Source organism: Lagopus muta, chromosome 5 (assembly GCF_023343835.1).
Source record: "Lagopus muta isolate bLagMut1 chromosome 5, bLagMut1 primary, whole genome shotgun sequence".
NCBI classification, from domain to species: Eukaryota; Metazoa; Chordata; class Aves; order Galliformes; family Phasianidae; genus Lagopus; species Lagopus muta.
The window spans coordinates 10,631,195-10,658,237 of NC_064437.1; the positions used below are offsets into that span (position 1 = coordinate 10,631,195).

At 37.3% G+C, this 27,043-nt stretch overlaps 1 protein-coding gene across 4 annotated transcripts in view; it reads left to right on the forward strand.

Annotated features, from left to right (window-relative positions):
• The window catches only part of ST6GALNAC3 (ST6 N-acetylgalactosaminide alpha-2,6-sialyltransferase 3), a 202,055-nt gene that overhangs the window by 166,330 nt on the left and 8,682 nt on the right, over positions 1-27,043 (forward strand). For all 4 annotated transcript variants that reach the window (XM_048947223.1, XM_048947221.1, XM_048947224.1 and 1 more), the window contains exon 4: positions 26,624-26,731. In XM_048947223.1, coding sequence (XP_048803180.1) covers positions 26,624-26,731 — 108 coding nt within the window. The remainder of the gene's footprint in view (positions 1-26,623; positions 26,732-27,043) is intronic.

Here is a 27,043-nt window from a genome sequence, read left to right on the forward strand (position 1 = left end):
GTTCTGACACAAGTGAGCGAAGGCAGTTCTTATACCCATACTGTATCACTGACTATTGTTAAGTACGAAACATAAATAACTGCAAAATTTAAAGATCCTTTCAATTGTGTCATTAGATGCAAATATTCCTGTTTTTTCTTAATTTTTGCAGTCTTAATTTTTTTTTAATTGAAGAGCATTTTCATTCATGTCTGAAATTAAAATTCTTTCTTCAGTTCTGTCAGCAAGAGTTGTCATTTGATCCAGAGCAGGCTTTTTAACTTCCTATTCCTTAGTGTCAGATGAAAAGAAGAAAATATTCCATAAAGGTATTTATGGCTCTATAATGTAGGAGTGAGAATAATGCTTGCTCTTGCAAAGTCCTCTCTGGGGTATTGATAGACACTGTGCTAATTAGAATGTGACCGTAACTATCTGTAGGAAGGAAAGAACTGATGGTTAATTCTAACAGATAAGAATAATTTCCTTGTCTATCTGCTCATGTCCTGTTTCAAAGTTGACAGAAGGAGACTCCTTAACTCATACAAGAGTTAAATTGGACCATTCTTGCAATTCAAGACAAATTTAAATCTGTGCCTCTGATGTCCTACATCAGTATTTGGGAGGATTTAATTCCCTCAGCTATCGTGTACCTCAACAACATTTTTGCAGTATTCTTTTTGTCTACCGTGGGAAATTCTTTGGAGATATTGGCTAACACTGATATCTGCATTTATTTAATGAATGACGTCTGTAATAATGCTTTTTCTAAAACTGTGGAACAAACTGGAATGCTTGTAACATTGATGTGTTGCTGGCTGCCCTACATGGGTTGATTTATTGTTGTTGTTTAATAACAATCCACACTTCTGACTTTTTCTGAAACTCAGCCTTTATCTGCTATGACTGATTCTGTTGGTAGAAATCCAGTACAGCCTGGCCTCAGAGGGAGAAAGGCTTAGCTCAGTAATTATGACTAAGAAGATAGATCTACAATCCATACGTTTCTTCCATTCTTCTTGGTATCATTCTTTGCTCTGTACCATTACTGACAAGTTTTACAGAGCCCAATTTAAACCATTCTGAGCCCCAAAGAGCAAGAAATACCTGAAAAAACTGGCTGGAAATTCTTTTACTAGAAGAAATGTGTATCTAAATATTACTCAGCTTCATAAAATAAATTATGCCATGGCTTAATCTGCTAGTTTTAAATCATCTTGTGAAGCTGATTAAAGCATTTAAATCTGTGTTGATGGAGTGATCTGCTGTGCCTCCCAGAAATTTTTCTGCCCAGAGACAAAGAGTGCTCAGAATGACCTCTAGTTATGTTTGCTTTTTATTTATAAAAATGCAGGAATGACAGATACAAAACTCTCAGGAGTTCACTCCTCGATTAAGCATGATGTAACTGACAGGAAAACAGCAACAATTCATGCAGCTGGTAATTAATCTCTACCATTACGGCCTACATTTGCCAACCATCTCCATATTTGACAGAGATAGTGACTTGCTGAATGTTTAATTTCCTCAGTGACAGCTAAGGTATGAAATCAGATTTGAAGATGAACATCTTCTGTGACTTCTGCTTACAAAAAGAGTAGCCAATTAAGTATGCTTACTTTGTCCTTGCAAATATTTGCTGTGGGATTGACATAGGAGACAGAACTTTTTCTAGTTAGGAGCTCCATTTCTATGGCTTCTCACCCTCTGCAGTGTGTGATCAGAAGGCTTCCTTGTTTCACGCACAGATACCATGCAGGTATGTTAGTTTAGCTTAATTCTTTTTCTTTCATTGCCTCTGTGTGTTAAGACCAAATCGCATGAGACACTGAGTGTTTCCCATGAGGAGATGCATACCATAGCAGGTCATGTCCCAGGAGATTTGCACCTCTTGGGATTGGTAAACCAAGTAACTTGGAGGCTGTAGATCCACAGCGAGCAGATGAAGTAAATTCTTTCCAAAAACAAAACAAAACAAACCAAAAACAGGCAAACTTGTCTGTCTGACCCATAGCACATACTGCAGATCTGCACGAGAAAGCTTGTCCCCTCTGCTCTGCTTGAAATCTCAAGATTCTGCCCACATTCTCCTTCCTCTGGACAGTCAAACCATTTGCAAACAAATGACAGCTGCAGTCCAGAATTGAAAATTTTACCGTAAAAAAGAAAGTAACCTAGTGTTCTCCCCTACATTAGATCTTTAGAGTCAATATAGTTGAGATGTTCCACATTTAGTACCATTTAAAGTGTGGTTTCTTGACACAGTTTCATATAAAATGATCAGGAATGGGTATTCAGGCAGCTGTATTTATAACAGTACTGTGCTTGTCATGATCTTTATTAAGTTAGAATTGGTAAAGGAAATGGATCTATTTTTTTGTTTAAGCTTTAATGTGCTTTTGTTTTGAACTTGTCATTTTGATTCGCCTGTGAGCTTTGTTTTGATTTTCCTTGAAGATTTCTAGTAACAATAATTGCTTGCAACAGGAAGATTCATGAGAACTGACTCCCATTTTAGACTTCAGTTCCTATAAAATGAAAGGGAATTGTAATGTGGCTGTAGCTGAGAAAACTGATGCTTCTGTAGAATGCACTTCTGCTCCAACTGTAAATATATTTTCATGATTAATAAAAAGAAAGTAAAAGCCATTGTACTCTGTTAAGGTTTTATTGATGGCTGTTTTCCAGAATACAGAAAAGATGCTATCAATACCCTTGACACTCAGTTTAATCAAGATGTGACCATCCAATGCAACCAGACAACATTCCTGCTTCATAAATAGAATAGGGGAGAGGTGGTTTCTGTTATTTTTAGTTGTTGGGTTTTTTTTTCTCTCTTTTTTTTTTTTTTCTTTTTTTTGGTCCATTTCATTAAAATGTAATCAGAGCCATTAAATAATATTTAATGCCACAAACTGCTGCTGGACACAAAGAGGAAATCAATAAGCTTGTTCTCTAATTCAGTGGCCTTCGGACTACAGCCAACCAAGTGAACTGCAGAGGTACCTCGGGGGAGCAGCCTGCACCTTGCACAGCAGACAAAGTCAGATCAATAATAGTATGTTCATTTTAGATTTTTAAATTGCTCTTGCTTGCAGTGTGCCAATGGGCGCATTCAATATTAGATAGCTGGGCTTGGAACAAGTTTTCCAATGCACCCTTAATGTTTGCAGCTTGCTAAGTATTTTTATTTCATAGGTGCTGCAGATCAAAAGCCGAACGAGAAGAGTGGAAGTTCCCCTGGGCAAACTGGAAAGACTGTGCTTACTGTCAGAAATACAGCATGATCTTCGCCCAGTGGTGGAATTAGTTAGGCATGCTCCTTGATGTGCTTTACAGTTTGAGCAGTAGGTAATCCTCATTGCTTCAGTGCATCCGGCCTCATTTGTGTGCAAAGATGCACTGGAAAATGGTGCCCTAAGACACATTGTGGCAACTGAGACAGGTTAGAAATTAAACCACACTCTGGATTCTGTTACAATCCACCAGTCCCCAGTGGGTTAATCAAATAGGATAGTCGCTTCTGAAGGATTTAAGATGATCCCATTAACTGCAGTGGGTATTTGTTCAGGTTCCCTACCTGTGGGGGTAGGAAAAGGGATTACAATCAGTAGCCATGAGGAGGAAGAGCTGCTGACTGCTAGTAATGTCTTCATAGGGCTTAGAAAAACTTTGCAAATTTCTAAAATATCAAAAAATCCCAACCAGGGACTTGTATGCTCCTTCAAAAAGTCCACGTGAGGTGAGTTTCCACAGGAACCTAGGCTGTTTCAAACACTCCTGTTGGATCTGCCTAGAATGCATTTGACAATTCCTTGCAGCTGTTTAATTCCAACGTAATTGCCTTTGAGATTTCCTTCCCGATTTTTCTGAGTAAGATGCGCTAAGCTATGTAAATAAGAAGTCATCCATACATTCTCTTTATTGGAGTAAATCAAAGAATATAACACAGATGGACAACTGCAAGCAAAATACTTGGTTCTTCGTAATTTAAAATATATTGCGGTGTGAGTCCCATTGAGTGGAAATACCTAATTTCCAAGAATTTCCTGGGGCGGGAAGCGTGAGGTCACTTTATTCTGTGCCAGACACATCAGTGTACAAATTAAAATCTAATGAAACGTATTTGAAACAATTACACCTTTTCAGAGCTCTACACGAAATAAATTTACATGAGCTATCCTATGACTAGCAATTCTTGCTGACAAACATGAAAACAGTTAAACATGGTGCTGCATAATTATGCTGAAAATGTTTTTTTCCCCTCTGATAGCACAAAGATGGCTTAATCAACTTTCTGTCATCTATAGGTGACAGATGGAATAAATTGCTAAGTCCTTCCCTTTTGGATGTCATTCCCTTGTTGTTAGATCCTCTCCTGTAGTGTGTGCACTTTAAAACTTCGCCTTACCAGCAGTTGCAATTCCAATTGCCCGTTTCAAATAAGTCCTAAATCCTAAATGACACGTTGAAATATTGTTGCCAGGGCATCTGAGCACTCACCCTGTTGGAACACAGCCATGGGCTATGCAAACTGTTGAATTAGACATTTGGTCCCTGGCAAGTTGATATAGGAACTGTTTCAATGGGATTGAAAAAAAAAAAAGAAGAAGAGGGAAGGAATGGATGGTGGAAATTCAGGTCAGAAGAGGAGATATCTCTTTAATAGAAGGAAAGAAACAAATGTCTCACATCCCCAGCTCAGCTTTACCCTATTTCCTTCCTCTAAAGAAAGCACTGTGTGAAGCTGTAAGAGCTATTCAAACCATGCAGTATGAGCATGTTGCTTTGTTTTGTGATTTCAGTTCCTCACACCATCTCAGTCCCAGCATGAGAAAAGTCTGTAAGCTCAGCCCAATCGTATCATAATTTGAATCTCTACAGGAGACTGAACTCGCATCATTGGAATGCATCAAGCCTGTGCATGTGTCGATGCATGGTTACATATACACACAACAGTTCCAGGCCCGTGGTGACATTTTTCAAACTAATATATCGACAGGAGTGCCAGGATATTTTTAAGCGTATCTAGGAGGAAAAAGAGCATTACAATGAGGTAGAAAACCCGGCAGAACACTGACACCCAAGTACATTACTTAGTGTGCAGTTGCATTAATGAACCATTACTTCAAATCCCAGGTTTGCCAATAGTGTCACTGTTCGTTTATCAAGGCAGAATCATCCTCATCTGAACAGAATGCCTGTGTAATAGATAACTTCACAATCCTCCCATATGATAGATTTCCTTGAGCCCATTACAAAAGATTTATTTTTAAATTGGAAAATTTTTTATAGCTGGACAGAATGAGACTGTTTGTTGAACAAATGGTGTTAAAATCCCCAAGGGTCTGACTTACTTCAATAACAGCCAAGACTACTGCTTGAGCCAGCTGATGCTCTTTTAATGAGCGCTGCTTGTCAGAGGATCATATCTGCAAGTTGCTGTATAAAATAACCGTTTTCCATGAGTTCATAAAGCAGTCTCTTTTGAAATGGATGAGGTGTTGTACCAATCTCTGCTGCACAAAACAGGTATTTGTTTGAACTGAAATGGAGCAGGGGAAACAACCTAAAGCATATGACAGGAGCTTTTCCTCTTTTCTTTTTTTTTTTCTTTTTGAGTTGCTTTCCTTTTCTCTGACAGACAGCTTTGTGTTTGTACAAAACAAACTCAATAAAGTCGAGAAGATAAATGGTGAAATATGAGCTTCAAAATGAATTTCAGCCTTGGCCCGAGTGAACCAATACGAGCATGGCAGGTCACTTATTTAGCAAACTGGGTGGACAGTAAGATGTGACAAGACATCCCAAAAAGTTCCCTCTTTTTCCCTCATAAGGTTTTTCAGGGCGAATCAAGAAGAGTCTCCCAGCCAAATCAAAATGACGAGTTCAAAAGAAAACATGTGAATCATTTTTCTAAGGGAACATCATTCCAATACCAAACCCAGGTTTATTAGTATTGCATCCCGACGAGCACCACCACTTTATGGTTTTGCTGAGTCTGTGGACCTGATTGCATTTAAATAAAACTGTACCATGTAACTACTGTACTACTACTACTACTGCTACTGGTGGATTGAAAGCTAATATCACACAGTAAAAGAACAGCATTTAGAGGCATTGCCATCAAGCTGTTCTTTTTAATATATGTGTTATTTATGGCTGTAGGTTAGATTACACCTTTGAATATCACATTCCTTACCAGAACCAGAAATGAATAATTGAGTACTGCGGGGTTTGGTGTTCAATACTGAGTCATTTTGATTAGACCCATATTTTATCACTTCTGCTGTAATCGTCAAGATTTTTAAACTACAATACAATGCACATTTGGTTTTAATGTGAATGAAGAAAATCAGATTTTAACATCCTCAAGTTTCATGTTTTCTTTGTTCTGTGCCCAAGTCACTGATGAAGTTCCAGTTGAACTTGTGTATGAACTAAATCTCCATGGAAGCTAATTCGGATTTGTACAGAGCCTTGAACTATGTAAGTAATGAATTTTTCAGACAGCTAATTCAAGCAGAACAAAAAATAGAATCCACCTAAATATTAATAATGGCTGGATTGAATGCCACCAGCCTGGATAGGTCTGAACATCCAAGTCTCAGTGGATGGGAACTGCAAATCCAGAACTGACCACAGCAGAGAGAGAGGCGATGACTTGGTTTGTTTATTCGATGAAATGGTGACCCTAACTTTCCTTCTGACCAGAATCATAAATGCATAGTTCTATTTTTCTCTAAAAGTCATCTTCACTTTTGGAAATCCTTCATTTTGCTAGATCTTATATCCAGGCTGATAAAATGTTGAAGCAGGAATAATAATGATTTCTTGCACAGAAAAATGTGCATGTTAGAGATGTTCATTGAATGTTTCACCTCTATTAACCTCTCTTCCAAACCAGCAGAGAAGTGGGAATATTTACTTATCATACAAATTCAAACTAAGATGCTTTTCCTGTGAGTGAAAATGCTTTCAAACTTTGTTTGCAAGGATAAAGTCTTGTGTGATTTGCTGCATATATTACCATTGCTGTAGTTTTTAAAATTATTTAGTGTTCTTAATATTGGGCAGAGAGTAAGAAATATTTCCTCTGGTATTTAACTTTTTATTTCAAAACTGGTTAAACTTTTATCCCTGCACATCCATCTCAGGTTGTCACAGATTTTCCTGTAGTGTCTCAGCTGATCTGTTAGATACGGGCTCTATAGCTGGTATTTAGCATACTGCTGCTTTTCAGTTTCTGGGCTACACAGAAAAACAGCCTCTAGCATATTAACTGTCTGTTTCACCTGAAATAATGCAGGAAAGCATTTTAAAAAGTAAGTTTTCCCTTGACACCTTCCATGCTTGTACTGTAGATAATCAGAGCCTTTTTTCCCTCTCATGTAAGCAGAAGCAGATATGGAGAAAAATGTGTTCTTTAAACCATCGGGACATTTTTCTTTGCTGTTCTATTAAAATCTGACTGAAATAAAAAGGAAAAATTCTGAATAAATGACTATGGGCTTCTTAAAACCTGTAAAATGATTTTTAAACAGAGATTTGGCTAACAAAAATGGTATTGGAACACAAGTGTAATGGAGCCAGACTCAGAGGAAAATGACAATTCCTTATGTCTGGCATATGTCTGATTTCTTTAAGAGCCTAAATACACATGTTATCATTGATAACCAGCCTTTCTCCCAAACAGACCATCAAAGCCTAATTTTCAGAGGTAAATCTTTGAGTCCGCTCAAAGTCCAATTTTGAAACATGACCCTTTGTTACCCAACAGAGGCCATTATCACCAGATTTATTTGCACCAAACGTAGCTTTGAAGGATACTAGTGGTAAGAAATCAGAGAGAATCTCTCTTCTGACACTGAAGAAGGAACGATAATAATATAAGAAGTAGTGTTAGTCCTAAAACTTGCCTCTGCTCCAGTGGTTTTATGCCACAGCTTTAGAGATTACATGAGCAGCCTCACGGTTGTGATTCTGCTGAAACCCATGGCAAGACACCTGGAGCAGTGTTCAGAGCAGTTAGCAGTCACATCAACCTATATATCATGATTAGTTTGGGACAAAGAACAGATGTCATGAGAAAGAGATGGATTCCATGAATATGGAGTGGGTGTCAGTTGTAACTGGTCCAAGCTCCGAGACCTGAGCAGTATTGGTAAACAGTGATAAATGCGAAGGGGTGGTTTCCTAGGTGTTACAAGCTGTGGGAAGACAGAATGGAGTTGTCAGCTATCTGACAACTAATTTTTATATACGAGGGGCTTTTTGTGAATGCTTTTATTCCGTGATGTGCTTTTTCATTTGTTTGTTTGCTGCCAGGCATTCACTATGAGATTTTAGGGTTCCCGATTTAAGAAGGTACGGCTTTGCATTTTGTATGGAAACAGACTATGAGGCCAACAAGGTAAGCTGTGGTTCTGCAGAGAGAGAAGGTGAATTCAAAGCTAATAGTGAATACTTAAGTCCTGTTTTTCAGGCAAATGAATATAGGCAAAAATATTTGACTTTTCTCTGAGCTATGTCTGCAAAGTTAGTTGTTTGATGTTGAATTTCAGTCGATGATTCCTTTTTCCTTCTGTAGTTACTGCATCAGGAAAAGGAGTGCTCTGAAAGCCAGAGAGAGGAGGAAGATACTCCAAAGGAAGTTGAACTATTGGTCTTCTGAGCCACCCAATGTATAGATTTCTTTAGCTTACAAAAGACACATCAGTCACACATCAGTTCAGGATAAAGTCTAGGCTGTTTCTGAGACTTAGTGTCATAGCAGCAAGTAATGACTGCTCCACTCTCTACAGTGGAGAGATGATGTTTCAGTGGAGATGCCAAGGTGTAAGCATGGATTAGTTCAGCTGACCTCTTCTTGGCAGATGTCTCAGAAGGTGTGAAATAGCTGAGCAAACCCTTAGTGAATACATCTAGGATTTTAAGGATTTTATTCTTTTGCCTTTGGAAACAAATTAATTAGCCATTGTTTTTCTTCCTTCAAATCACTCATGTACTTACTTATCTTTATTACAGGAAAAAAAAAATTCTTTATTAAAAAAAATCATTATTAAAAAGTTTTGACTAGAATTCTTCATACTGTTTTGTTCGTGTAGTTTACGTCTGTGCCTAATACCTAATACTTATTGTAGAATACATTAGTTATAGACATTCACAAATTTTTTCCTTCTCTTTGGAAGAAAAAAAAATAGGTTTCACAGTTTCTCAATATAATTTTCAGTATTCTAGTATTGGGGTTGTTTTCCTCCTGAATATTTCATGTCTTCTGTTGGAACTTGGAAACAGGATACAAGTGTATTTTTCCTTTCAGCAAGATTTACATGTTGCAGGTGAGGCTGAAACTCATTTGTGGGTGTCATATAGGTTAAAATTAAGATACTGCTTCCAAATGATATATAAATTCTGTAATGAAAAAGGTCATTTTCCTTTGGCTTTGATTGCTTGCCCTTTCCAGAGCGGGTAATTTACATTTTTCAAGATTTATTCAAACTTTATTGAATAGGACATTTTGGAAAAGAAATGTAAAACCACTACAAAAATTAAGCCAATTCATTGAAGGAAATTCTGCATCATTTTGGAAGACAGGGTTTAAAAATATACTTCTCTTTTCTATTTCTTGGTTGTAAAAACCTGGATTCCGTGCCATGGTAGTCATTCTGATGTCTGTTCTGTAGTAGACGTGCACTCGTTAGTGAGAGAAATGTGCAGGGTTGGCTGAGAAAACAAACGTGTAAGAATTTCAGCTGATGAAGAACACACTCTGAGAAGTCAGTTCCTCCATATTTCAAGCATGCATTCAGTGGAAGAACAGTCTGTACAATGAAGCACAATGAAAGAGGGTTTACCAGAGTTTAATTTTATTGGAAATTCTTTAATTCAAAAATTTCTGTATTCATCCAAGACCAGGATGAAGGTTTTCTTTGCATACCAAAACTAAGCATATATCCCCTTCATTATTTATGATGAGCTATGAAATTTGCACTCCCTCCTAGGGAGTCATCAGGTCCATCATGTCTGCTTGAAGTTCAAGGGAAGAAGCAGACAGCGATTTTCTCTAAACAGGCATCTCCAATTGCTATTCCATCACAACCGTGTGATTACTGGCACTTTTCCCACCTGTAAGAGTGACATTCAAGAAAAGCAAGGCAAAATTGTACACAGGTGGTCATATTGTAAATACCTGCCTACACCCTGTGGAGTGTGCTGTATTTAGCTGTTGTTTTGTGCAAATTGTGTTTACCAAATACATTGCCTTCCTGTTGTCCTATAGTCTACTATGCATATTTAAAATGATTGAGAGTTAGATTTATCTTTAGCTGATTTGCTGCTGGTCCTGTGGGACTGATCATATGAATGTGAAGACAGTAAGCACTGCAGTTGATTTCAAAGGGAGCAAGAGGAAGCTGTTTGGGTATCTCTGATAACTTGTGTGTCCTTCAGTTAATAAGTCAGAATGCATACTGAACTTACATGTGTTCATTCTCCCAGTAAACTGAACAGAATCTGAAAGGCTCCTAGTCCTTTCATACTACTACATTTAAGGTAACTTCATAATTCTTTGTGCAAATGTCAACTGTTAGTACATTGGCAGCTGAAGCCAGCATCATTTATACATGACCACACTACAGTGTAATGCCAGACCAAACCCAAGGGAAGATCTCAAAGAACATAAATAATCTCACACCTTTGTTCTTATAGCAAATAAATAATTAAATAATTAATTAACTAACTAAATAAAATTGACTCTTTTTCCTTAAACAAATAGATCAAAGGATAAATGACCTCTTAGAACGTGCATTCATCTAGCTGCTGCTACTGAAAGCCTTCACCTCACCGCTCTGTCAAGTGTATTTGCTGCCTCCCCTCACGATTATTTTTGAGCACAGCTAAGCACCTAAGGCACGATATTGCAAAGGTCTCACCACTGTTTGCTTAAGGACAAGTAGTTCCCTAGTGGTCTTCTCTCAAGTTAGCAATATTCTGTCACATTGTGTAATACTAGAATTGTGGTTGGTTATGAGCACTGTTGAGGTAAATAACAGTGTAGTGTCAGGTAAAAGATACAAAGAGATGAGCTGAATGATATTTGGTCTGCTATTCAGGCTCCTGGAGTGTATTCTCGGAGTGGCAAAGCAGTTACCATTGCTATGATAATCTTTGTATGATGATACTAGGCATATTTCAATGCATACTTGAAAAAGATGTGATTCTGATAATTGTCTTTATGGTCACAAAGTATTTTTGAAATCAATTACTTGTCCATAATCAAAATATCAGATATTTTGCTCTCCGTCCTCAGGTGCATTTACTTTCCCAATTTCCTATTAAAATACTTGGAAGCTGCTCTATCACATCTCAAGGATGCACATTCCCAAAGGGCTGAGACATGGACTCCTGGCTGGACTACTGTAAGACGCAGCCATTTCCTAACTGCTTCTGTCTGCCCATTCACTGGAGGTTCCTGTGGTGGTGTGAATGTAGCTACCTGCTGTTGTGCTTGCAGCACATATGACTTAGCCCAGTTCATTTATTTTGCTTGAAGATGATTAGGACCTGGATTGAGTGTATTTTTCTAAACTGAACTGTGGGTTCAGTAACTTCCACTCGTTTGGTGGTGACAAACAGTTGGAGAGGTAACATCATCCAGCACATAGCAACATTCAGGCAGTGGCTGACATGCTGCTGAGCTTTAGTGAAGATGTTAAGTAAGCTCAGCATAGATTTGGTTGAGCCATATAGACCTAACTTTATTCATCTGAGTCTCAGCCCTTTAGATTCTTAAATGGTAGTTTTTACCCTTGAATACCTTGCGTTATGCTGAGGTCTCACTTATGTTCATTATTAAACTGCTTAAAAAGAGCATTTAAGCAATGTATGTTTCAGTTCCAGACAACAGTGGAAAATCCATTTTCCCCCATGTTTAATTTTCATGCACTCATGCAATACAGAATTGCATTTCATGAAATTTATGCACTAGTGATATAAGTTACAGAAAGGAGATAATTTTGCATTTGTTATGCCTTTGTTCAGAGATTCTTCTTCAAGGTAAACACCAAAAGTCTCTAGAAAGCTTTCTTTCTAGAAAGCCCCCCTCCTAGGGAAAACGAGGTTTGCCTTATGTGTTCATTTTCTGTATTAGTTCAGGACGAAGTGAGATAATATCTAGCATCTTTTCAAACACTGCTCTGTACAAACCTCTTCCACTCCAGGTGCTTCTAACGGCTTCTATAAACCCAATTTAAAGGTTATAGAGCCTGTCTAGTTTACCTCACAGTTTGTGAAGCAGAAATGGACAACTTATTCCATTGTGTTTGAAAATGAGCCTGGTTTCTAATTCTTTGCGTGCAGGTAAAACAAGACAGTGTCACTCAGGGCCCATAGGAGAAGTGACAGCTCCCCATTTGAAGAGCAGCCCTCTGATGGTGCTTACAAAAGTCAATGGCAAGCTTGCATCTTCTCAGCTGAAGATGTTCTCTCTTCTTTCTTCACCTGTATTGTTGTTCTCAGGTACAAGAGCTTTTGAACATGAATGATTGTTGAAATTTATTGTCTGAATCATTTTAAGGAATGGCTTTCATAAAACAGTTTAATTTATATTCTTACTCCTACCAGTAAATTTTTATTTCTTCCATCCTGTTAGGAGCAAATTGAAGGAAAACAAAATCATAATGTCACCACTAAAATCATTCAACATTTACAAAGAGTGATCCTCAAGTATATAAAAGATAACTCATTTGCTGCTTCTTGTAAGTGTAAGGAATACGTGTGACAGATCTCATTGCAATGTGTGTCTATGGTATCAGTAAATCAGTTAGCTTAATCTGTGAGTATTGCATATACATCTGTAGAGGTAGTGCATGACAAAGTGTGCTGAATATGGAAGAATAATGACAATACTACAGCATAAGGATAAAGAATAATGATGTTACTCTAAAATAGCAAAGGCCTGAGCAATGCTAGTAAACCTACAAGATGTCAGATGCCTGCATTATTTAATATGGTAATAATTTGTGTATCCATGTAGTTTTCATAATGATAGATGGTTATAGATAATTATAGGAGCAGCTTAAGTAGAAATTAGCTATTTATATTGAATAATTTCCATATGAATAGTTTAGGGTAGTGGATTTTCTATTTTTTGCATTTCTGAGGTGTGCAGTTTCTTTCTAACCCTGGGCTTCTTATCACAAACCTACAGCCATACAACCTGATCTCATCAGATCTAAAGTTAAATGTAGTCAGATTTGTTCAATACTTAGATGAGCGATTTGCAAGGTAATTCAAGAGTGCATTTGGATACTGCTCTATATCAGTATTCCTCCTTTGCCAGCATTGCACAAGCATCTCCCATTTTGTTGAGGAGTTTTCTTGGTCCATAGTTCTTTATCCCTGTCCTAATTCATCCTTAATCACTGCTTCACCATTATACAGCTTCTGCACACCCCAAGTGGCTGAATGTGTACAGGTGTGTTTGTCTACCAAGAACCTTCGGAGCAAAATGAACTACATAAGCAATAGAGACTGTTTATATTTGTATTAGCGTTCTTTAACCCTGATTTTAACGTATACCAACATCTCAGTTTTGAAGCACTGTTTTGAAGCCTTTGGATGAACAGAGCTCTGTTTCCTTGTCAAAAGTTCTTCTGCATTATAACTGGTATATACCTTTCAAAAGGGCTAGAAAACCAGCCTTTCCACTATCACCCTCTGTAAGACAAAAGAAAATCATGGCTTATTATTATTATTATTATTTTGTAAGCTGTCATGTAGTTAGCATATTGAACTTAAATGAGCTGGACCTGGCTGTGGCATCTTGAAGCTTCTGTCTGCTTTTATCAGAAGCCAGTTGGGGTAGCATTTCTTGACTCAACTGACCACGTAGAGTGAAATTTTCTTATACTGCAGAGGGTTTTCTGTGTAACAGCTGCAGTTCTCCCTTTCTTGGGGAAAATCTGAGAACTGTGGTGGAAAATCCATACATAGGACTGGTATCATAATAGCTATGAGCTGTGGTAAGGAATTACCAGCTTACTTGTAATCATCAAGCCATAAAATAGCATCATGCACAATGAAATGAGAGGCCATCAAACTTGTTGTCAAAGGAAAACAGATGAAATACAAGCACAGAATACAAATAAAAAATGTAAAAAGGCTTCTATAATGAGAATGAAGGGGCATAACAAGATGATTTCTTTACTGTTTAATGCCATACTTCAATGACAGATATTACGTCTAATTTTTCCAAGTAGAAAAAGTCATGCTTTTCTTAAGAATTTTTTGAATAAATAGCAAAACCATGGAGCAATTTATTTAACTGGATGTGCACAATGAGACATACAGCAAAAAAACCCAACTGCCAGTGTGATGGTAATTGTGATAAGGTAATCACCATGGATTTTCATTCACTAAGACAATCATCATCGACCATTCTGGTGGAAAACAGTGTATGGCATATTTACATAGGAATGGTGTATATAGTAAAGAAATCTAGAGATTTAGAAGCCACAAAGCTGGGATGGAAGAGGTTGTTCCAGCGACTTCAGTGAAGTTTTGCAAGACCATACCAGAAGTGAGTTGTACCCTCTGCTGTTAATCTTTGGCTGCATACTGTGCCAAAGTGCTGATGCTTGTGCTTGGAGAATTTCTAGTGAACTTATCTATGTAGAGCCAATGGTAAAATGGAGGCAAATGTCAATCACTCATCAGTCTCTCTCTTGTAGTTATTTTTAAAGCTGAGTAGGCAATCTGACTACATGTCAAAAGTACATATGCTTACTGAAGGAACCAAAGAATAAAATCCTTTTTGCTGTTTTTTCTTTGGGTTGAAAAAAAATTTTTTTTTTTTTTTCATGAACATTCTGGGCTATTTCTTTAGTCTAAATGAAGATGCTTATTTCCCAAACCCCTCAAGCATAGAGAAGTTTTCTTACAACTTTTAAATTCAGGAGTAGGGTAAGGAGGTCCTATCTGTACAAGCTTAGAGAGGTTTTGTTAATAGGAAGCATGTGCCTGCCTTTGTGCCTCTGCAAGATTTCATATTGCATAATATAACGTTCTTCATGGTTTTAATTTTACTTCAGGATGGATCTCTTTTATGTCTGCTATTTAGCAGTCTTGCTAGAGTCACTGAGCACAAGAAACACAGTATCTACAAGATGCAGAAACTGCTTTCTTCCTCGCTCTCGTGTAATAAGTAATGGATGGTTTTAAGAAAGGATCTTTACTTTGTGCTTTACCTATTCATGTGTAGGATTTTGATTTCATTTGAAATGAAAGGCGTAAAACTCAGGTCTGAAAACTAATAGAATTTCTGCATTTACTTGCTGATCCATAGCCTTTAGGTTAGATTGTGTGTCAGCCAGCAGTCGGCTTGTTGAATGGAGCAATACTTTAAAACTAAAATGAAAAGATCTCTGTTATATGTAGCCCGATACCAGATATGAAGGCAGATTTCTGGTGGCTTATTATTGGAAATATTTTCCAGCATGTCTGATAAGCAAGACTGAACAAGCCGTAGGAAGTAGACCTAATCAGATAATGCTGACTTGCAGACCAGAAAAAAAAGAAAAAGAAGAAATATATTTTGCCTAAGTACCTTACCTTCCCTTGTCAAGGCTGAGGACAAAATATCTAGTAGTTGCAATAGACGCTGTTTAATTGCTTAGAATCTACCATAGACAGATTTTTCCAGGCAACTATTTTAAGATGAAAGTTTTAAATGGATTGAGTGCCTCTATATACACCTTTTCACGTTCATACATGTTGGAGTAAACATGCCATCTGGGGCTTCTCCTTCCTGTACACTTGGAATTCCTAATAAGGTTTATTTTGTGAGGAAAAATCAATAAATCATTTCAGTTGTCCCACACTTTGTATAACTAATTGTAATTAGTATAATGTCTTTGTTGGCAAGGGCTTATCAGGCAAATAGCATGAAGAGGAAAAGAAAAAGACTCATAAAGAATGATGTTGTTTTGTAAAGCTAATTGTGATGCTATCTCTATACTGTGTGTGATTGAACTGTTAATTTTTAAGCTGGTATTTCTGCCAGCAATGCAGTTATTAGTATTACCTGAAGTTCTCTGTAATATAACTATATAATCAATTTTTGGCAGTTTTGAATTTTGCAATTTGATCCCAAATAAATATGGTCTGGATTCAAGTGTAACTGGGCTGTAGTCTGTAGTTGTAGTGAATTAGCTTCTTCTAATGTTTGTAATGAAAACCATCTAGATATGAATTCTGTAAACTTTGATGTCCTGAGCTTTGATATCCAGAGAACAGCATCAGCCTCTTATAATGTATGCTGTCAGGTGTGCAGCACTGGGAAGAGCTTTTTGCCTGCACAGTGGCAGTGTATCTGAATCTTAACTTTTTATACCAGGAATCACTAAAGATAGGATGTCACTTAGAGCAGTATATTGTGCTGTGCAGTAATCAGAGTATTTAGTTATAAAGCAGAGGACGCTATCTGGCTTTGTGACTGTCCTCATCACTTTGTTCAACAGAAAATGTCAAGTCACTAGCTAATTAAACTCTTTACCATATTTGATAATTTGGCATTAGCTTTTACTGACAGTGAGCTGGCTAGGTGGTTAGTCCTATATGATCAAAAAGCTAGATTTGGTAAGACTCAGAAAACTAACTAGAAGTTTGCTACTTCAGTTAATCACAGGGAAACAGTAAAAATCCTATACAGCATTTGTCCCAGCTTCCATTTGTACAGTTGCTCAGTTACCTTCCTGTAGTCTATTCAGTGAGTATGGGGGAAAAATATTCTGTTCGATACTGGGGGAACAACAAAGTGGACTAGATGGGAATCTACCCTGATCCATAGGTCCTTTTCCTATAGGCTTCTCTGTGGCGTTATTTGACTTCTCTAAATAGTTTGCTGTGTCATACTTTTTGCAGTATAAATGTCTGAGGAAAAAAATGCATGGTTCTTTATCTGTTCTACCTAATCTGTCTTGTCTGCCATCAAGATGCTGCTTTGAAGGTAAATACTCACCTCAATGGCTGCAGGCATCTGGTCTCCAGACAACCCTATTGCGTAAATGCAGTGGTTCTTGAACAGAATGGAAGAGACAAAATCTAATCTTGCATGTTGTGAGGGTTTGGGACCTTATATTTCAAATGAACCTTTAATTAGACCTCTACATCTTCCATCACAGTGAGCATTGTGGAGAGGTGCCCGTCAGAAAATCAGCTGCTATGCAGACAGAGCTGTGGAGAAGGAAGGAGATGCTTCAGTAGCTCAGAGGCTAGGATTATTTGCTTCTTTCTAGGTAATTGGACAGAGGTGAGTTTGTTAGAAAGCAGAATAAAATGAGATCCCAACATTGATAACTAAAGAGTAGTGTGATACTTCTATATAAGGGTGTGTTTTATTAAAGTTTACATTAAAAAGAAAGACAAAAGAAATACTATTTTCCTTTTCTATGTTAAGGAAAAAGTTAATCTGGAGAAAGTTACAGTAGTAAAGGGGAAGGTAACATCTGTGTTAATTAGCAGTTCATCTTCAAAGCTTGACTGATGAGGTACATTATGGCCTCTTGCATTTGAATTATAAGTCAGATCCACACAGGTTCTATTTTTAACTCCTTTTTTTTTTTTACATCAGAATAATTTGTCTGGATTGAAGATTTCATTTTTTGCTAAAAATATTAATGTTCCATAACCTAGAATGATCTTTTGGCTTGTACAAATAGACAGTGTAGGGAACACAATTCATTCTTTGTAGTTCCTGATTAGATGTGGCTTTGTAATACAGTATTGTAGGGAGTCCCTATGGAAAAGGAGTAGAAGGTCTTGCATTTTCCCTGCTATACTTGGTGGGGAGACTTTAGCATGAATGTTAAATTAATACTTAGGTACCACTGGGTGCCGTGTCTTCCCCACTTGGATGAACAGAATTAGGGTACGGTCTTGTGCTGGCTTTTATTTTCACTGTAGGAATAAAACAAAATACCGTCATAATAGCCTGTGTTCCCATTCCAATGTCACGGACTTACAAGGTGCACCTTTAGAAAGTTGTCTCTTACTTTTTGTTTTCAATATAGAGAACCTAATAGAAGTTGTTTTTATGAAAAATGCATGCTGCTTTCAGCCAAGGTTAGAGGAACTCCCTTCGGTTTCTTGTCTTGACAAGATAAGAGCTATTGAGAAATTTCTTCTGTGTTCACCTACAACAGATTTCACTAAAATATGCAGCTAGGAGTAGTAAGTGTCCCTTATTACCAAAAGAAAAGGGTGGGAAAGCCTGCCTAATTAATTCTCTTCAGGGATTCTGGATTAACTGCAGCTCTGTTTAGTTTACATCCTCCCTGGAGAATAATGTGCAGACTCAAGACAGCAAGTGTTGATTTAAATGTCGATACAGGAAAAATTCAGTGTTGTGGACTGGTTGTTTTATTTCCACTTGACATACTTCTGAGTTTGATTCATTTTTAGTTACAAAGAATGAAAATTTAAATCCTTCTCCACTCCCTTCAGTGTGATGGGAAAATGCTAAACCAGCGCACACCAAACTGGCTGTGGGTTTCTGATGAAGAGAAAAATGACTAAAGCTGCCCTACAGAAGTCATGAAACCAGTGCCAAGGCTGCAGCCATCAATTCCCAGGTCACCAGTTATCAGAGATGAGCTGTTTTGAATGAAGGCTTTGAGCAAATGAATGGAAAGTGAAGAGTAGTGGGACAGGAGGATACTGCGGTGCCACAACTAACTTGCATGATTGAGTATTGTCAAGGGAATTTGGCACTACATCCCATTTGCTTCAGTCCCTGCAAGCATAACTAATTGTACCGTAGAGCAAGCTGTAAACTGGCATAGAACAGAATAGCTACATTTCCTGATGAGTTCAGAGTGGAGTGAATTTTACTCAGGTGATTTCCAAAGAGAAAAATGACCATATAAGGATGCCAACAGATTGGCTCTCAAATATGCTGATGTGAATTTAGCTTCCTGTCAGCTTCCTGTCTTTATAAATATAGTTGTATAGTTGTGATACTTATTAGTATAATAATTAAAAAAAAAAAAAAAGAAAAAATTACTGATCAATTTTTCAGTGACATCAAACAGATGGATCTCTTCCTATTTAATCGTCTACTTTCTTGTCAAGTAAATCCAAGTGCTAATGGAGATATGCAGAGCCATGCAATTCAAGTTCTCTTTCTGCACCATACACCTCCTCTGGGCTTAGGTTACTGGTAATCATGCATGAGCAGCTTGACTTCTGATCCCAGGTGGCAGCTGCAAGCAGGGCACTTTCAAAAGACATCTTTTACTAATAGCTTGAGCACTTGCAATGGCATCAGCTGTGCCTCAGACCACAGTTTCTTATGTTCCACTTATGAAATGGAAATGAAGACAAGTGTTCAAAAGAAATCAAGGTAATATGTTTTTCTGGAAATGGTGGGATGAGGGATGAGAGTGGAGAAGAAAAGAAATTTGAGGTCTGTTTGTACAAAAAAATAGTATCTTGTTGGGTCTAAGAGTATGGCTTACTGTTCTGTAAGTGCTCTGCACCGACATCACAATTTGTATCTGAAGAGTAAGTATGGGCTGCAGAAGCTCAACAGCTGTAAGAAATTTAGTTAGCAATTCTTGTTCTCTACAGGGAATGTCACTCAACGTGAAAAGACTAGCACAGGCTTTGCAGTAAGAGAATCAGCTTGAAAATAGTACATATATATTGGAAGGAAGACATTAATCTAGCTTCTAGACTAGTTCATTAGTCTAGGTCCTTCCCTGTGCACTTTGCAGCAAGTTAGACCTCAATAGTTATACTGATAAACAGGAATTGTCCTTTTCTCCTTTCAGCTCAGCAGCACAGGTGTGTGAAGGAGTCCTCTCTGCCTGGGTGAAATAACTTCCTTCTTTTGCTGCTTGAGTTCACAGCTGAGCTGAGATGCATCAAAGTCAAGTCAAGAAATCAGAAATAAGGAAAATACAGAAGCCTGAACAGCAGAAGTCAGTTTCTTTAAGCTGATTTTTTCTTTTCCTCCTTTGTTCCAGGTTTCCATGTGTTTATTGAGTAGAGCAGAGAAAGAGAGGAAAGAAAAAAAGTATTACACACAACACAAAGATGGGAATTATATGCATAAGTCACTGACCAAAGCAGATGCTGTGTGGATTTCAGTTGTTGCAGTAACACATTCTTCCCTAATTCTAATTCTAATTCAGCAGCATCCCTTCTGTCTTTTTTCAAGGCCATTTTGACATTGGAATTAATTTTTACATCTCTTTTTCAATTCTCCTGGGCTGGTTTGTGACCCAGGAGTCACCTTTTCATGTGTACTCATAGCAAATTCAACTGAGATGGACTCTTGCCCTCTTCCTCTATGTTCTGTCAGTATAACATGAATATAGATAGAAGATCTATATTTTCTGTAGATCAGTTGGACAGTATGCAACCTGACTGCAGTTTATTTTCAGGATTCACTGTAAGGATGTAAGGATGGTCTGCCAAGACTTTGGGCATGCAGGTGGGCATCACGTTTCCACTCCCACGTACGTCATGTTGGGCATAGTCACTCTCTGAATCTGGAATGTGGTCTGTGCTGTTCATAATGCATTACACTTGTTTAAGCTTTGCATGAAACCATACACAATGGATAATAAAACATCTGTCCACATACAAATGTTTCACTTTTCAGAATGACCTGAAGCACCATGTGAGCCTTTGAATGTGTGAGACAGCCTGCTCACTGCTTGAGGGGCATGGCTGTTTATTATTAGATGTCCTGCATCGTTAGGAATGCAAAGCAAACACATGCGTGCACACACACACACGTGCAGAAGAATGAATAATTATGATAAACGACTGCCTAACAGGTATCTTTGTAATGCAGAAACAGCAACCATTTTTACCAAGTGAAATCAATTCTCTGTGCTGGTGCCTGGCTCATTGCTCTTCTTGTGCTATTTTTTTCTGCAGAATGTATATAATGAAATTATTAGCAACAAAGCACCGAGTCACACAGAAAACAGAATTAAATCTAGGCAATTGCTAATGCTTTTCAGCATTTAGAGTCTTAGCCTTCTCCTGTCCTAGATTTATTTCCTTTCTAACAGCTTTCTGGCATGAGAAGTATATATTCTTCTCAAAGAAGAGGTGCATAGAAAATGAACATTGCTATTCTCTCCGAGGTGGGGGCATTCTGTCTGTTACCTCAGATAGATACAAATCCACTCTTCCAAAGACAAAGACCAAATCTTTGACATGGGGAGTGCGAACATTTAATTCAGCAAAGAAGAGCTGTTCAGCAGTTACATTCAGAGCTCCTTCTTCAGAAAACAAACAAACAAAACCAACAAAACAAACAAACAAAAATAACAGAAATCTCAATCAAGATAAGTACAATGGCAACGTTAATTTGGTTTACATAGGATTGAGTAATGGATCACCAGTTTGTCCTAGTAGATAATTATTTTCCGTTGTCTTGAGTTGTAAGAAAATACTGTTATTCAGAAACCTACTGTCAACTTAGGAGAAAGAGAGCTGGAAGTCTTCAACAGGGGAGGACAGAAGGATAAGCCCTCTGCCCCTCACTCCTGAGGGTCACTCACCCTGAGTGGCAGTGCCAGTCAAAGCCAGAGCACACGCACTGCTCCCAGAAATTTAACGGGATCTTGATGCCCTGCAGGAAGAAATCCAGAAGTACCATGGCCGTATCTACCTGAACAGCTTTCAAACAAACATCGACTCCGTTACTGAAAATATTTCTATTTGTTTTAAACCATTTTCTACAAATCTTTTATGGTGTTGAAGGACCTCTCAAGCTATTAAGCCTCTACTGATTGCATTACACGTCTCTTTGCTTAAACTAATACCTTTATTTATTTACTAATCCAGGGCCTGACGAGCTGCTATAAGTAAAACTGCTGATGATTCAGTAGTTTTGGTAGGCGGGTCAACTGAGGATCCGAGTCTCTAAACAGCACTTATGAAAAGATGCGTTTTTGTCAACTAATTGGCCTGAAGAATCTTGTCATTTCAATCTGTCATTGTTGAATTCCATTTTACTGCAATATTTTGAAACGAGGAAAAACTTGCCTAGTTAATACTTTTGGCTGCTGCTTAATAGCTTCTTGAAGTCCGAAATTTCTTAGATTCTCCCCTTAATTAACACTCTCTACTGACCTTCTGTGCTCTTTGGTTTCTCCGAGGAAAGAATAAAAAATAAGCTCCTAAATAATTTTCTGGAATCAGATTGACATGAAATTACTTGTCTACTGATTGTCTCCACCTTAACAAACTTTTTTTTTTTTTTTTTTTTTTCAATTTTAAATTTTAACATGAAACTCCTCACTGGAAATTACAATCCACTCAACCATAGAGCTAGAATTGATTGTCCGCATAAAAGGCCTGGGACAACCGAATAAAGAAAATAGCCTCCTGGAATCTTATGGTAAAATCAGAACTCAAGTGACAGCAAAAATTTTACCCAATTTGAACTCACATGCACTTGAGCATTAAAAAAATATACCTTCATTTTCCTCTGATGAAAGAAAGAACCAGTTTTTCCTTCGTTTATCCGACATCAAAGCATGGTTATAGGTGTCAAGATGAATTTCAGTCTGCAGTATTTTTATGAGGCATTCTGTACTCCATCTTCTTTATATCCGTTTCATATGCTTTTTGTAGAATATCAGAAAGCCGAGGCAAAAGAACTTTGTCTAATTGCCTGTACTTAAAATTATTTTTAATTAAGATTTTTTGTATCACACATGACAAATCTAGTAATTGTAGATATATTTTTACCATTTTCTTCTTAAATACAGAAGAAAAGTCTTAGCATGTTGTGAGAAACCAGAGATAAAGTGCAAACTATACGTTTTGCCATTTGCAAATAACAAGTAATCTTGGCACTTCTATATTATCAGATAAGATAATGACATGTTTAACAGTTAAACTTTCAGTAAGAGCAAGATAGACAAGCATATACTTTGTTTTAAGCATCTTAATTAAATTGATTTAATTGGTCTTTTCAATTGTTTAACGTTAAGCATATGCTGGATGATATTTAGCAGAACAAATTACATCCCAATAACACATTTCTTTAAGAATCCTTGTAATGTAGGAGTTATGCAAAGTAAACTTTCCTTTTCAACAAAAACCGACAAAGTAACTTTTTGTGAGCATTGCTTCTTTCTTACTGCACCCAGCTGTAAATCACTTCTTGAAAGCAAAATCGTCCTTTTTTAAATGCGTTTCTTGAAAAATAGTGCGTTAGTTTCTCTTCAGCTGTTGAGACAATTTTTTGCCTAGATCTGGTGCCCCATTAATTTTACCGTATAAGAAAAAGTCACTCGGAGCCATAGGGAAGAACTCTGGATTTGCTGCATGCACATGTATCACAGTACATTTGCCTATGCTTTTTTTTTTTTTCTTGTACTTCTACAGATGACTCTTGGCAAACTCTTATTTCCCCTATTTGGAGATGAATGTTCTTCTACCTTCAGATTTGTGCAGTAACATAGATGCTATGTATGCTATTCTTTTACTTCTAATGTAAAAGTAAAATTTGAAATTTCAGAGCAATTACAGTAACAAGAGGAACTCTCACATAGTACTCAAAAAGCCCTGGCCAAAAAAACCTCTCCTGTAGAGAAAGAAATTGCATGCATGGTGTTAGCATAATAGCAAGGGCTGAGACATTGCTTTGCAGTACAGTTTTATGGGATGATATTTTAAAAGGTATTCCAAGATTTATGACTTTTTAAGGACAGCTAAAATTGTTTTCACACTTCTAATATTGCTTTCACTGGAATTTTGAAAGTACGTTTACAGTATCAGATTGAATTCTAAGGTGTTACCAAATCATCAGAGTCCCCACTACTTAAGAGTATTCCCTCATATTCCTGTGTGTCTTCAGAGGAAAAAAAAAAAAGAGGAATATAAGTGCTTTGTTTTAAAACACATAATCTATATTCTGTCATGTATTTCATCTCCCAGGGAAGGTATCTAGAAACTCACTCTCCTGTTTTTATTTATTCTGCCACTGTAGTATATAGATGAGAGGACTAAGGTTCAATGATGTTAAAACAGGACATGAAATATTGATTAATTCTTTTTTAAAATTCTGTTTTTCTCCTAAGTATAGCAAATTTTAGATGTTATTGTCAATATAATATTCTCCAATAAATATCCATTATTGGAAGGATCCTGATCTTCATAGTGTTTTATAAATGATTATTATGATTTTAAATGGCTTTAAAAGTTCAAGAGTAGTGTTCTGGTGCAAGAGCAGGAAGCAAGTTAGAAGCAATGCAGCTTTTTATCATGGCAGGATGCTACTCTGAAGTAACATGAAATGGGTTGGGAATTCTCTTTGAGAAACATTCTGTTTGAAGAAATGGAGATCCTAAAGGAACAGACAAACAAATGTACAGTTTTGAGGCTATACTAGGTCAAGTTAAAAAATGTAATTACAATTGGTCTCCATCTAAGGAAAAATGAATATTTAACACCCTGCCTTCTATTCCCATTGGCCATTTTCAGCACTGTTAACCCTTTATTTCTTGCTTCCAGAATGGCCCTTTACTCAATAAAGTCAGTTCCACAGAGGAGCTTCCCCAAGGAAAAGACTTTTTTGGAAAGAGTAAGAATAGAAGTTCACTCTGTCTAAGCTGTGAGGAATGCTTGACATGGGCAAGGAATGGAAGATGTAGCCTTGAGTTCTGTGAGTGTTCCTGTGTAAGAAGAACTCTCTGGGGGTTAAGATAGTTGTTTTTCACTGAAATAACAATATCTGAAGAGCTAGAGTTTCTTTAGGAATGTGAAGTTCTTGGAGTCTAATTTCCATAATAGTAAGCATTCACCAGGGCAGGACTTTGAATCTCAGTCTCATATGTGTCAGGTAAATGTCATTATAAAGGTTGTACATGTAGACTTTTACCCATGTTATTAGTATTTTGTCAAACTGCAAGGAAGTAACAGAGAATCTGAGCTAAAAGCTTCTGATTGGCAGATTTACCCGGAGGTTACCAAGGTGCATCCATGCTCTGAACTGGGAAGAAGCCCCCAAAGATCTTTTATCTGTCTCACAGAAAAGCTAGAATTTATAGGCTGGATGTGTTGCTTTATGTTATCTATCTTTCTATCTATCCAGTTTTTTTTCCAAATGAAGGCTTTATTCCTACACCAGGATGAAAATGTTTTCAGAAGATATTGTTGCTGGGAAAACCTGATTTGCACGTAGGCCTACATGGGAGTTCTTCTGTAGCCAAACTTAATTGAGTGCAAACCTTAGGTTACTTTAACTTATGATGGAGAACAGACTGCTCCCCGCTGTACCCAGAGCTAAAAGCTGGAAGATATGGCATAAAGTTAAATTATCCCCTCCTCTCACTCATAGCAAGTTCTCTCACACTTATTAACTCAAGCTAGGGCTATGACTTCTTGGAAATTGGACAAGTTATTTATAATTTCAAAATAATGATTTTCATTGATTTCAAACAAACTGAAAGCCATACATGTGCAAAGCAGGATTTCAACCTGCTTGTAAACATTGAGTGCTGAGTTCTTATTTACAAAGTAAAGCAGTATGTATTGCTTGCTCAGATTATATGTGTAGTTTTGCTGACTCCCTGTCCACCATTAGTAACATTTGTGTGAGTAAAGTGAACAAGATTTGGTCTGTAATTAACAATGTTTTGTTTGACACATTTGCTTACATAGCCAATATGTGAGTCAACTCCTTGAGTGTCATTTGTTCTCACTCATGCAGGTAATACTTTTGGCCTGATTTAATGGAACTGGTTATTTCAGCAAAGGTTATCAATTTGGGCACTGCTGTCTTGTGCTTTCTCATTGCTTTGTTGTCTTAATGATAGCACGAGGTTGTGTAAAGCTGTATGGGAACTGCTGAATCATGGCCTGAGCATCTGATTGATCACCTGAGCAAGAAACGAGTCAGCCCTGGAGGCACAGGTGAAAGCAATTCACCTGTGCTATTGGAAGGGATGGAGCCTGGCTCCACCTCTCCTAGACCCCATTTAAGAGCTAATTAGCAGGGGGGAAGGAGCTCTTTTGGAGATTGCTCCTCTTGGAGTCTTCTCAGCAAGCCCAGGATAAGGTTGAGCTTTCCATCCACTCTGCTTTAGCATGATAACCTGTTTAGCCTAACTTTCTTGTATATTTCTTAATTATATCATCCATATATTCATTTGCTTTCCACCAAAATGGCTTTAAAGCTTTAATCTCTGTGCAAATTTTCAGGCAGGGGATGTAAAGCTCTGCTTGTGGAAGAGAATGGTGAATACCCACATACATGCAACTCAAACTCTGCCAGTAGTTTGCTTTCTGATGAACGTAATCTTATTTTACAAGCTCTAGTAATTGTTATCTTTTGGATGTACAAATAAATAATTTTGTGTCTAATGGGAGATGCGTTGTTTGACTTCAGATTTTAACTTTGAAGGTTTTTTTTTTTCTGTGGACCATAGCTGGAGGCCTCAAGCTGGCAAGAATGAGAGTGTATCTATAAATAATTCAAAATAATTGTGTAGTTTTGACAGATTGTCAAGTTGCTTAATGTCTTTTGTCCCAAGTAATAGATTACATTTCTTTGATAAAGTGTTGGTAATTTCTCATTGCAATTTATTTTCTGTATGTTGTATTTTTACAGAGTCCAGTCAGGTTCATATCTCAGTACGGGTTGGTTTACCTTAATTTTGGCTATGGATGCCTGCTATGGAATTCATGTCTATGGGATGATAAATGACACCTACTGCAAGTAAGATCACAGGAAATTATTTTCATGCATCTACAATGCTGATGTCTTGTCAAAATTTCACAATTGATCTTAATATCATAAATCCCCCAAAAATGGATCAGGCAGCCATTTCCCAGTGTTTTGCATTGATGTAAGGCTATATTGTCAGCATACTTAGTACTGATATGGCATTTGCTGTTGATTAAAATAAAAACACTTACAAAACCCAGTATCAGATGTTGTAAGGAACTATTTTTAATCGAAGATCTTCCGTAGTTTCTGAATTAGCTGGAAATAAAGTATCTTGCTATTTTGATAAAATGTACTTTACTG